The following is a 13,809-nucleotide window of genomic DNA, read 5'->3' on the forward strand; positions in this document are numbered from 1 at the left end:
ATAAGAAGCTTCTGAAATTCAGACTAACAATATAAATCTATCACTCCTCTCACTTCCAACATACTCCACATTATCATTGGGGATTGTAATTGCATTTGGGAAAGCTGTTTGTGGTCCAATGAGGAGGCAAGCCTGGCTCATCAGATACCACTTGTGCAGGGGGGTGGCACTTCATCTCAAGAAGGATGGCTGTTTTGACAGCTGTTCAACCCGCCGTGCATTGTTCCACCTCGTTTACAGGGGGAAAGAGGGAGAACAAGGAGGGAGGGAGGGAAATGTGGGATGGCTTCCATCATGTTTTTAAGCAGACATTTTTCCTCTACTGCCTTGCTATGCAGACAGATGAGGTGGAGGGGGTAACATTGAGCAAGAATGGACAAGTTGGTGCCATCAAATTAGCTGCTGAGATTTAAATGTGGTTGGGTTACAGTCAGCTGCCAACTAGCCCGCCTGCCTGGCTCAGACTGAAGCATTCAGTGGGAGCTGGAGGAAACACAGAGCTAAGACAGTTGGATTTACTGCAAGAGCTAACCGCCTGTTTTAGAGACCAACTGAATATCTGCCATACAGACTTACAGTGAAATGTTCACTTTCTTTTCTACTTGCAGTGTTAAACAGTATCAACACTACACTTAAACCTGTGCTCAAGCATATACTACAATTTTGGATGTAAAGCTTGCAAGTGATACTCCACCCAAAAGTCTGTCTTTCAAAACATATAGTCTTATTTCATTCTTATCAATAGCAATCAATCAGCTGTAATGCTCTGGGTTATTATTTTTCTCATGTTGTTTGTTTTCCCCATACCTGTTTACAGTTGGGTATACTACAGGCTCTCTTCAACTGAGCTGGCTCAACAAACCCACACACACACACACACACACACAGAATGATGAGATTTCATCATTATAGAAAGATACAAGTTGAAAGCTTTTTTTACAGTATGCTACATGAAGATCAGTTCTTTCCAAATTTCCCAATTAATACTTTTAGACTATAATTATAAGACAGACAAACAAGTCAGGTCTTCAGCGTCAGAATGAGACACTGTCTCAGGTGTGTATAGGCTGATGATTCACACCAAATGAGAATAGCACTCAGCGTTTCACTCAGCTCTGCAGAGTGAGAAAGAGTATGGAGTATGGAGTCTGCAGTAATATTGAGAATTATACAATTATAAACCTTACACAGAGCTTAAATTACTCCTTTCAACTTTAAACAAACGCAAGTTGATCTCATTGTAGCTAGCATGGTTGTACCCCTCTGTCCCTCTTTACAGAACTTTTTTAAATTCAATATCAGTAATTATGAATAAAATGCTCACTGGGTTCTAGGGATGCACAGCTAAGATCCAAAAAAATATTGCTTTGGTTGCTAGGAGAAAGATTTTGCTGAATTGAAAGATTTGCAAATAAAGTTATTTTTCAAGTTAGCTGACAGCCAGTTACTTAAATTTTTAAATCTTTTCGAATGATTTGGAATTAAGTATGGGAGTGCCTTTCAACATTGCGTCTTAAATTACATAAACACTATGACGCCCGCGCCCAGTATTTGATTCCAACTTGATTCCTCCTTACAGGAGAGGTCCTGCAGACCCCGCCCACATTGTTACCCTGTTTACCATGTGGAAATAAAAAAAACTCACAAATGCAGAACAAATGACAAAGGCTGTGGACATCCCATAACACCACTCTACCCATTCTCTCAAACACACACGCATGCACGCGCACACACACACACACACACACACACACAGACACAGACACACACACACACACACACACACACACACACACACACACACACACACACACACACACACACACACACACACACACACACACACACACAGCAGCAGCTGGTTATCTGATACTGGAGAAACCAGAAATCAAAAGCGGTCCTGACTAAAGTTTCACTCAGACCAGAGACACAGCTGGTGGAGGATGACGAGTGAAACAGCTGGGTGCCTGCAGACCTCAGACACAAAGAGAGGATACACCTGTGTGTGCGTGGCTCTGTGTCTCTGTGTGGGGGTGTACATGTGAGACAGGGTGACTATGCATACCTGCTATTTGCAGGCAGGAAGGCTGTAGGTTGTGTGTGTGGACTGAGTTGTGGTTTAAGATAGGTGAGTGTGTATAGGAATTGGAACATGGAAACCACATGCATGTTGCTATGCAGCCATGTGCGCATGGCTTCATGTATGCTTGCCCAGATGTGTATTCCTCTCAGTTTCAAAATTAGTATCAATTTTACTTTTAAATTTTACAAGTATGATTTCAATAAAGCTTTCCATTACCAAGATACAATGCTTCTTTAAATGTTCTGCCTTGTTGATGCTATTCGTGTTGCAGTACATTTAAGCCTACAGAGATATTTGGTCTAATTTCAGCTGCAGATGGGCTTAATGTGTAGATATCAAAACAGAAAAGCTGAAAACAAGTTTTAAATAGCATTTTGCATTATACCTAAAATTGATGTCAGACTGCGCACACTAATCTAAATACATTACGTTATTTTCTTCGTACCACAGTTGAGCTCCTCAGCGGTGAGTGTTGCTACTGATCTGCCCTGCAGGCGGCTGGGGTAGTCGCAGGTGGCAGCAGCCTGGGCATTCCCTGACTCGGCATACTGCTTCAGCAGGTCAGCCAGCCACAGCAGCTCACAGTCACAGTTTAATGCATTGGAATCCAGTCGCCTGAACACAGAGACAACATGCAGACACATATAAACACAGCAAATGAGAAATGGACATGTTGTGCATCCACAAAGCATACTGTATATGACATGTAGCAAGGACCTGTGCACGCAGAGGTGTCATGTAAATCCTCTCTGGCAGTTTCTAAACTCAAACTGGTCTGGCATAGCCAGGCCCAGCTCAGTCCAAACAGTGGGGCTCAGCAGGGCCGTATTGGAAGACACTCTCCTCCTGCCGTGGGAAACTATCTCTCTGCTTGGCCTCCTCTTCTGGTAACTGATCCAGCTTTCAGCTCCTCCACAATGTGTCCATTATCCATGGCATGGTTTTCAGAAAATTTAACTGGCAATGTTTTACATTTGTGAAGCTCTATTTGATGAAGTGTGTTATGAACAAATGTGATTTTTAGTCACGTTTATCCTTTCAGGGCCTAACTGATTATTTATACATCTTCCAACACTAAATGTCATGATCAGAGTGAAGTCAATAAGAGCCTACTGCTGTTTGTTTATCTAAGCACTGGCCTGGGATCTAACAAATACTAAAAGGTCATTGATGGCAGAGACAAGAGGGGATAAAGCAATGGGATGGGGCCAAACTGCTGATGGTTCTTAGCTGTCTGTTGGCTGGAGGAGGTTACAGTTTAAGGCTTTATTAGAGATAGTTGGCCTCATGTTGTAAGACCCTAAATTCTCTTATTTCAGGGAAAAAGAAGCATCTTTTGTGCATGATGGATATTAAGAGTTTTCTTTGCTTTTCCCGTTATACTCCCACCTGACACAGTCCCTTCCAATCTCATCTGCAGCCGACTCAAACAGAATAGGAAAACTATGCAAAGGACTGGGCTGTGAGCCTTTGAGATAGAAACCACCTTGCAGCCAAAGAAGCGTGAGAACAGTGAAGTGCAGGTATGTGGCATATAACTGACAACAGGCCCCACTGTCATGGGAGTAAGCTACAGAAATTGATAGACACATGCATTCGAACACAGCTGCTCCAGTGGTTGTTAGGGACTTTTCCACTTACAATCGCTTCATGGCCTGAAGATGAGAGAAGGTTCCCGGGACGAGCTGGGTGATTCTGTTGTTGTGCAAAAACCTAAGTGTGAGAGAGAGACAGAGAAAGAGGAAAACTATGACATGATTTATCACTGTTTGTAACTGTATGGCTAACTATAGCTATAAGCAGCTTGAATCCATCCATCATCAATGCTTACTGGAACATGAGGAACTTGTTTAATTTGAATGAGTAAACATTTTCTAGAAATAACATTTTTCATTAATTTACCAAACTAAAAAGAGTGGGACGAATATTGACAATTTGCCCTTTGCCAATATCATATTTCATTTTCCAAATGGGACAAATCATCTTCCCAGACATGCTATGACGGCTAAACTCGAGGACCCCAGAGGCATGTATTCCTTAGCTAAAAGTAGACATCAAAATATTTTCCTGTTTTTGTAAGGCTTAGCCCCAAAATATTCCCCCCCAAACTTTTCATTCTTGAATAACTACATTAGGATACTCTTTGATGCAGTTCCTCATCTTCTAACCCAACCTGTAGGAAGTGATCTACAAAAATGCTTTCTGGCCACTTCACCAAAGTGACTGCTTTGGCTGTGACCATGGAGATATTCCCCAACAAGCTGCTCAGAGTGTGCATCTGGGAATTCCTTCACTCCCCTTTCCCCTGTGTTCTGCAGGTGTCAATCCTTATTTTCTACCTCTCTGGTGACTGGGAAGTATGGATATACTGGGCAGCCACTGGCCCATAAACACAGACAATGAAATAGGAATTTAACAGGACTTTCTTGAACCCGTAGACATCTGGTAGAGAGTTTTAGATGCAGAGGCGGCATCGCATCTGCACGTTGTCAGGAAAGTTCATATCCAGAGTATTTGCAGGCAGTGCTATGGACTAATAGGCTACATATAAAACATTATGTCAGTCTGTGTGGAAGACGGCTTTAAATCATTTACACACGTAGCTGACTGATTGCTTTTTAACAAAGGATAAAAAACATGTTAACTAAGAAATTACTGAAACACTTTTCTGCATCTGGTTATCTATTATTTCGGTCACAGTCAATAATATTGATATCACTATTACATTAAATATGAAGTTTTGGGATTATGATATACTTACACAGATTTCACGGGACAACTGTACATGTAGTAAATAACAATAATTGAAGTTAATCCACAACCATCCTATAGACTTGACACAACCCATTACAATCCTACCGATAAATATTACTGTGATGAACACCATATTCAGAGTGACATTCCCATCTGTGGTTGCAATTAGCTCAGCTCTGTGTTTAATGAGGCCAAGATGTGTTCTCAATCCTCAGCCCAATCCTGGACTCGACTTGACGGTTGTGATCTCATTCAGTTTTCCTGGTTTCTTTGTCTCTGACCGATTGTCCCAGAGTGAGTATTTTTGGAAGCAGTATCATTAAGAAGGAAAATGCAAACCCAATACATTTCCTGACATGGGTCTGCTAAACAACTGAGCTGGAGTTGTCTTTTCAAAAAATAAACTATAGAGTGAAAGGAACACGTGCATCACCTCACAGCTCTGAGGGGACAAACAAAATTGGCCACATGGGATCTGAATACAAGTCATGAATCAACTCCCAGAATCTGCTGCCATTACTTTATTATTTACTGAAGCAATGACAAACCAATCTCTTCGCTACACAAGGAGCCTGAGAGGCTTATTGGGATGCATTTGGCTGTATTGATTTATACTGCAACTGACATTTTGCTGCAGTGGGTTATTCCAATGTCATGCTAAGCAAAGTGTGGACCTGCCTGAGTTGACACATAATTCCATACCAAGTACATCATGCTTATAATTGCTTTCCTGTTACTATCAAGTGCCCTGATGAATCCACTTGCGCTGTTATATCCATTAATCCATTGATTTATGTAAGAACATTAAAGTATGTCTGCTTTTTCTCCTGAGACAGTTTTTTCAGGACTGTGTGTGAAGTGCATACATTTTAGGAATCTTGGGCGGAAAGTCAGACAGGATGAACTTACAGTCGTTCCAGCTTCGGTAGATGAGTGAATGATTCTGGTTCCAACGACTCGATGTTGTTGAAGTGCAAGTACCTGGAGAAGCACAAAGTGTAGACAGAACACAGTGAAAATGGATTAGGGCTCCCTGTCTGACTACAAATCATGTTATTTTCCTAGTGGGCCCTAAGAGGTGGGTAAATGAGAACACTGAAGTGTTCCCCTGCCATCCCTGTCCATAATATTACTGAAATAACAGTTTTAGGAAAGGTGTTTCTATCTTCCGGTAGCTCTAGATGAATGCAGACAAGACTGGAGGAAATTGCAAATCAGTGCATTCATCTTAGCCAGATGATATACTAGGTCTGAAAATCTACTGCTGAAGTCTGACTTTAGATTGCCCACAGGTGAAAAGCAAGTACCATTATGTCATGGAATGCAAATATAATTTATGCTCCCAAAAGCCTTTGAGCTGAGAAAACATAAAACAAACCAAATGCTCATGAATAATAGGACAGGGAAATAAAATCCAACTGATGACTGAATGGTAACTGTATGGATTCAGTTGGGTTTCTGCTTGTTTAGACAGGGAAAGCAACAGTCAAAGCAACAGCTGCAGCAGCAAAACAGACACAGAAAGACAGCACAGAAAACAAAAAATAAAATGTAATATTCCTTTAGATGTCATCCACATAGGCAAATCCATTTCAGTTTTGTCTGCAAGTTCATCCCAAGTGTTGATTCTTCCCTGTATTTTTACAAGCTGTACTGGACATCCAACTTTACGTCTTTGGGTGTTGCCTAGAATATGTGTTGTAAAAGGGCCAGAACAGAGAAACACAACACAGCCCAGACAAGCGAGAGACAGAAAGGTTTCATGAAGACAGCAGCATATGAATGTTAGAGACACTTCATCGCCCTCTTCAATCAGCATCCCACACCAGTTATGTCGTCACACTTAAACTCAAACTATTTGTGAGCCAGTGTAGCTGTTTGGATAGAAATAACATGAAATCAATCAGCCATGTTCTTAACTGTGTATAGTGGACTAGATGTCTTTGTTGCATTCATGTTGTGATAATGTTGTTGTGTTCCTGTGTGATTCCCCTACGCTCCCTAACAACCCCAATGGTATGCTGATAAAACATCAACAGATGAGTGCAGCATAGGGCTTTGGAACTGCTTATTTTCCCCCAAAGAAGCATGTGACTTTAGGCTTCTGTTGCCCAGTGAGGATGTAGAAGAACTATTAAAGTGTAACACATTCTGGCTCAGAACTTGTCACCCACATATGAAACCCTTCGTTATTGTAGAAAAACTCAAAACAGCTGCCAGGCACGGAGCCTGATGTTGGAATTGGTTTAACTTGGTGAATTGGCCATTTGTTCTCTGTAAATGTGGTTACAGAGAGGTAGTAAGTCACGTTCTCCTCCATGAGTACAGAAGACCTCATTTGCTTAAGATAATCTGCCATATTGGTTGTGATAATGGAACACTTGCTTGTTAACATACGACAGTGGTCATTTCTGCTAACAGTGTCACACAAAGTCTATAACAATCCTGAAAACATAATTCATATTACATCATCAATCAACAAATGCTTATTGATTTTTCCTGTCAGACATGCATGTGTATAAAGATACAACAGGGGTGGAGCGTTTTGTGAAAGCAGCACAAAAAATTTTGGGTGTAAAGACTTACAGGAAACAGCTGAATTTTATCACACAGACGTTACACACATAATGCACTAAAAGGGTTCTCACAAATAAACAGATTACAGCAAACTAGAGCAGAAGAGTAGCTTCTGCAGTAGCAGGAGAGATGCAGCGCAGGTCAAGCTTTGCTCTTAAGCAGGAGCTCTGACTGCAGCACAATATTGCTAGCACTGCTAGCAGCACGGGGCTAGATATCATGCTTTAAGCTTTGCAATGGGGTCACGAATATCTGTCGTCCTGACCACAAGACATGCGACTCATGCAAAGGGGTCAAAGAGGGTCAGCGCTGCATACATGGGTGGGTGCACACACGGCATGCATGGTGGCAGTGGAAAAGTGAATAGAGGGGCGCACGTAGGGGGTGGAGGTGGAAGGTGTCACTGTAATGCAAACTAACTCAACAGAGCCATCATGACACCCATGTAAGGCCTACACAGTCATGTCACAAAGGATTCATCCCAACCAAAAAAAAGAAAAGATGGCAACATTATGACATGAATGCAGCGTCTGAAATTAACACCCTCCAAGTGCCAAATGCGGGTAGATTGTCCTTTTGGTGAATATATCTCAGAAGGCTATCTGCCACACTGGCGGGTAAATGTTTGTATCCGAATAGTTTTATAATAAAAAACTATGCTGAGTATCTGCTGCATTTCACTGTCATGGCTCTGGTGCTCCTAGGCTGCTCCTGTAGTGTCTGTGTCACACACTCATGCACATACACTAGCCAGTGCATTGAAACGAACAGTCTGGAGCACTTCTAGTTTTGTGGCACTGTCCCTTACGGTACATTAGCTGATCCGCTAAACAATCACTTGCTGCCAGTCTACTGTTTGCTGGCATTGCGCCCACACTTATGAAGATAATAAAATGACACGGCGGCCCCACAGTTTGACACAAGACTGCAAACTCTTTATTTCCTCCCACAGTGTCAGCAGCAGCAGCGCATAGGCTTCACTCCCTCCATCCCTACCTTTCACAATAACAGCATTACTGCTTAAAACTGAAAACATATTCACATGCTGAGGCTGTGGTGAGAAAGCTGTTTAATAAATTACAATCATGTTGCTTCTAATTTTGCTCTAGTCTCTTCTTTAAGTTTGTATTCAAAATAAAACCACATTATCACAATGAAATCTACTGCAACAAATGCATATGTGACACAAAAAGGCAAGTTATTATTTCAGCTGGTAAAAATTATACGGTTGGTCAGCAGATTTTTTTCATCAACCAGCCACCTTGGCCACTGAGTCAAAAAGTTAATTTTGGACACTGCATACCTGTCACTGTTCCGCCATATGACTCTGCGTATAATCACTTAAGACCACGCAGACCTTACCAGGCTTCATGAAGTGTTTATAGCAATATTTCAGGGAGGGAGGGGGGTAGAGACGTTTTACAGACGGAGAGACAGTAGGTGGGAGGAGGAGCAGTTGGGCGAGCAGAAAGAAAGGTGGACGAGGAAGTTGGTCACTTACAGTTGCTCAAGAGAGACAAGTCCCTTAAATGCTTGTCTGTCAATTGATTGGATTTCATTCTTGTACAAATAGCTGAAAGGAGAGATAATCAGTAACATTAGTAACACACACACACTCACACACAGGATCATCTGAATTCTGCCTGGTTATTATGAGAGAAAGTAGAGCAGATCTGATCAAATAACGATGAAATTCCCATTTTTAAAAATTAAATGCAGGGTGCACTACTACCTATACAGTATGTTTACTGTACCATTGCATTTATTTAGTGAAGAATACGCTACACTAGCCTGCTTCATGGACATCACTACTTCTGTTTGGGTAGGGGAGACGCTTTTCTGCAAGCCAATGAATATTTGGAACAGTTTAACAGAGCAACAGTTACACTGCACAATAAAAACTTCAGGAGAGAATACTGAGCTAAATGTTGGTGACCGAAGTGTAATTTTCACAACTACAGTAAATTATATACTATATTCCCAAAGACAACAGTGGATAGTGCGGCACAGAAATATTTTGCAGATCAATGTATTAGGTGTTAATTACAACAGTCAACTGTGCCAAACATCTCACAGAAATCAAGTTAATATAGGGAACAGTAAAGCAATTTAACACTCATTAAGACTTTTACCAGAAAAATAAAATACTCTGTATCACTCATGGGATATATTACAGTCATTTAATGAATCTTAAAATCAGATTGTATAGGTTAGCATTCACATCACAAAATTAAAGACTAGATATGTGCATACCCTAAGGAAAAAATAAATAGCAGTAAGCATGGTGTATGCAGCAGATAAAAATCAGTCATCATCAATGGACAAACAATTAACTGGAATGATAAATCTCTTATGTGTAAAAATATTTACTCCATGCCAGGTTTTTCTGTGACTTTAACATTTGAACTTGAAAAAGACTGAAGTATGTAATACACAGCCTGTACAGGATCTAACTGGTATTTTTGCACACTCAAAGACAAATACCGTTGACATGTGCACGTTTTCCCTCCATCATACATACTACAGAAACGTGATACTAGAAAAACAATGACTTAAAGCTGTCTGTCCTTTCATCTCCTGTCTCTCTTTTTCAATTTCCACCATTGCACTCATGATGAGACATGATGAGAGATACAGATCTGCCCCACAGCACAACTGACGCAATGTATGGAAAAATAAACATCCTCTTTTTATCACTGCACAGCCTTCTCAGTGTTTTAAGCTGTCTGTGTGAGTGCTATCAGGTTTCTTACAATGGAAGATAAAAGGGTGATGTACATTATATAAATAATCAACTTTATTACATGTAATATGATAAAGGAACATTCATAGAGAAATGGCACTGCCTTCATACATGTTCAAGGTGATCTTCTATGAGGAAACGATTAATGACCAAACCAAAACTATAATTACTCCATTTCCATGCAGAGCTATTCTGTTAAAGATTTTGATGGTAAGATAATGAAAACTTGGGTCATTAATAGTAATGTGGTTCCCTCACTGACCCTGGAGTAACCAGACGTTTTGTAATACCATGCAAATGGCTCACAGTGCCTGTGAATGAGTTAAAAACACAGCAGACTGCAGCCTTGTGTGTGTGTGCACAAGCTTTGCATGTGGGTTTTGGATGGGAAACTGGATTTGGAAGTTGTGGGCTAAAATCCCAAGGGGCCTCACTTTAATCACCAGATATCCTCTGGTGGTATTACCCATCAAAAAGTAGACAGTATGCACTTTAACAACCTACATTTAACTAAAAAATACGTATTGCATAAACCACACATTCAAAAGTCACTCTCTATCTTCAGCACTGTTTTTTTAAACATTTGGTTTAAGACCCAGGAGGACTTTCTCTTACTGTTGCTGATCATTTTAATAAATTATCTTTATTAATACATACTGAAGAAAGATATAGTATGTGCCAAACTGAATCTGAGGACCTATAATTTCATTAATTTAATATTACAGATGGAAGTAATACAACTAAATAATTACAAAAAGATGAAATAAACAGTAAACGGTTCCCACAAAGAGGAGTGTTGACCTCTGTTTGACTTGTTTATGGAGGTGGCCCTGGAAGAGGGGAAGCTGTATAGACAGCCGCCTGGCCATTAGGTTTGGAGGACATGAAAGATGACAGGGAGTGGACTTCACTGGGGTCCAAAGGAAGTGAAGAGGTGAGATGAGAGATACGATCTGGCCCCCAGCTATAGAACACTGAATAAGCAGGAAGGGATAAGTGTGGGGGGATACCTTACCCTAATCACAAAGGTTAGGCGCGGGGCAGGCTTTAGATCAACTCTGCTTTTATGTGAAGGACACTGTAATTAAAATAGCAACTAAATAGCCATAGAATTTAATTACACATGAAGAGCGAGGATATGCTGGGAATGTGTATGCCTGTGCATCAGTGAGCTGAAAAGAAAGAGAAGAAAAAAGAAAAGCCCGTACATCCCTTCATCTTTCTTCCCTCTCTCAGAGCCGACAGACATGTTCTTGTCTCAAGTGTGCAGAGCCTGTCCAAGATATTAGCCGGGCAGTGATGTTAAAGTATGTCATGCTACTTCTTTCCAGACACACAGGCCTTTACCATTAGTTCCTGCTAATATGTGTCGCCTTTATCAGCCATCACGCAGACAACTAGGCTGTGTCTGAAATTCCAAACTAACATGCTTTTTATTTTGCTGAAACAGCACAGAAGAAACCTTAGTAAACCAATATTATGTGAACTGCATGTTATTTCCAGTAAAATTTTACAATATGCACTACACCGACATAAATATTCCACAATGAATTATGGTATAAGACAAAGTCCATCACAGACACTGGTGGACATGGCCCAAGGCTGCTCTGTCACATAAATTTAATAGTGAGTATGAAAATTCATTTTGCTAGGCGGAAAACTGTTTTTAAATCTCAGGTAGAGCTGTGGTTGGCACAGGTTATCATGATTACGTGTCTCCAACCAGCAAGGAGGCTCTCAGGAATGTAGGAAAGATACATACTGCTGCTGATTTACACAAAAGTATGTTGAACAATAGTGGACTGATTTATCTAATCAGGGACAGCACAGAACATCATTTCATCTTCAGTCTCAAAATGAGCAAAACATCTCTCCAAACAAGATGATATGACTCCAATTAAATATATCCTTCATTATCATTAAAGTTTTGTCCCACCATTACAGTATTGTCCATAGGTCCTCTGAGGTCCAAGCAGGAAAATCAGACCATATCTAACTGTGAGCACAGACAGCGATCTCATCATGGTGGGATGGTAATGTAAGTGACTAACAAAGGGAGCAAACTAGCAATCCCACAGAAAACTTGAGGCTACACACGCCTTCTGAACTCTGCCTCCAGGTCAAGACTTCCAGACACATAAGTACAGGGGATCAGACAAAGGGAGGCTTTTTCCCGTACACTGCACTGATACATTTTCACTGACTGAGCAGTCTCTCAACATCAGCTGTCTTCCACATTTACAATCAATGAGTGTGTCCTTTTTTGCAACAAAAGTGTAAGGCATGTTTCACCTTGCTTTCTCCTGTTGACTGAACAAAGAGTGAACTCCTTTTACAGTGACCTTTTGCCTGTTAAGTCTGACAGAACAAAGACACTGTGCATTGACTCAAAATCTATCACTTGACCTCAAAAGCAAAACAAAATTGACATGAGGGCAACTTACAGATATTTGAGGTTTTCCAGGTCTTCAAATGCCCCCCTGGGGATCCTTCGTATATGATTGTTGTTGAGTAGGCTGTGCAGGACAAAAAAAACATGGGTTATTTTAAAAGACAGACGGTAAGTATTTTCTGGGCTAATTCTAAGTGGATTCTGAGTAATGCCGCGACTATTTCCAGGCAAAGTAAAGCATAACTTAATTCACAGTTGTTTGCTTCAGTTGCCTCCTGACCTCTGGCACAGTAAAAAAACGGACACAAAAAGGAGGAGTTCTTAAGGTCATCTGCTCAGCTTGCTCACATAATTTCCCTTTGTTTTGCAGTTTGAAATCAGTTTGAGTTATAGTTTCTAATGGCAGAGATCCAACATTTTGTGTAGTGCTTTATTAAACATGGCAGGAACAAAACAACATGAGTTGCATTTCTTCTACTGCACAAACGTGAAAAACTACCAGCTTGTGAAACCACAGAGAGGGACACTTTGTCATTGGCTCACCTGAGAGAAAACAAAAAGCTCTCCCCTTCAACGGACATTACAGACATATTTCTGTCTGTACAACAGTAATATTGGACATGTTGCTATAGTTCAAAGACTGACAGACTTTAGGATGTGTTATTGTTCAGTCTGTGGAACTGCAGCCTAAAACCATGAAGAGCTGTTCAGGATATAAAGCCCTCAACAGTCCGCATGGCTGGCTGGCTGGCTGATAGGAAAAGCTGGGCTTTTCTTCTGCCTTAAGGGACTTTTCTTCACTTTGAAACTAAATCTAAACCACTATGTCCGTGTCCTGCACATATTCTCATGTTTATTAACTATGCATATATAAACAGATCTACACTTTGTCACTCTCAGCGTGATGCTACAAGTGCTTTTACTCTGATTTTTGCATATTTCCACCTTAATCCATGGATAAGAAAGCATCTCAATAATGTCTGCAAATATCTGAATAAGCAGGGGTGTGTTTAGTTTTTTCTAGCAGTCATCATAACAGTATAAATACTCAAGTATAGCTACAGACTCTAAAGAATGCACACATTTCTTTAAAATTCAAGAAGGCTTCCTTGATAAATACGTAACATTTCTGCTTTATTAGCTTAGCAATGCACCATCTAGCAGGCTGGACATATGATAAATAGCCCTGTGGGTGGAAGTGGAAAAATAAATTCCTCATAGATTACGAGCTGGCCTACATGTGTGAAACCACAGCAGAAC

At 40.7% G+C, this 13,809-nt stretch overlaps 1 protein-coding gene across 2 annotated transcripts in view; it reads right to left on the reverse strand.

Annotated features, from left to right (window-relative positions):
- The window catches only part of pxdn (peroxidasin), a 57,969-nt gene that overhangs the window by 29,726 nt on the left and 14,434 nt on the right, over window positions 1-13,809 (reverse strand). Inside the window, exons 3-7 of one of the 2 annotated variants that reach the window (XM_042500494.2) lie at window positions 12,602-12,673; window positions 8,916-8,987; window positions 5,747-5,818; window positions 3,725-3,796; window positions 2,529-2,698 (exon numbers count right to left, since the gene is read on the reverse strand). In XM_042500494.2, the coding sequence (XP_042356428.2) occupies window positions 2,529-2,698; window positions 3,725-3,796; window positions 5,747-5,818; window positions 8,916-8,987; window positions 12,602-12,673 (458 nt within the window). The remainder of the gene's footprint in view (window positions 1-2,528; window positions 2,699-3,724; window positions 3,797-5,746; window positions 5,819-8,915; window positions 8,988-12,601; window positions 12,674-13,809) is intronic. The other variant, XM_088087405.1, reaches the window with a different exon arrangement.

The sequence above is a fragment of the Plectropomus leopardus genome, chromosome 14 (assembly GCF_026936395.1).
Source record: "Plectropomus leopardus strain MGB_pleo_1.0 chromosome 14, ASM2693639v1, whole genome shotgun sequence".
Classification (NCBI taxonomy): Eukaryota; Metazoa; Chordata; class Actinopteri; order Perciformes; family Serranidae; genus Plectropomus; species Plectropomus leopardus.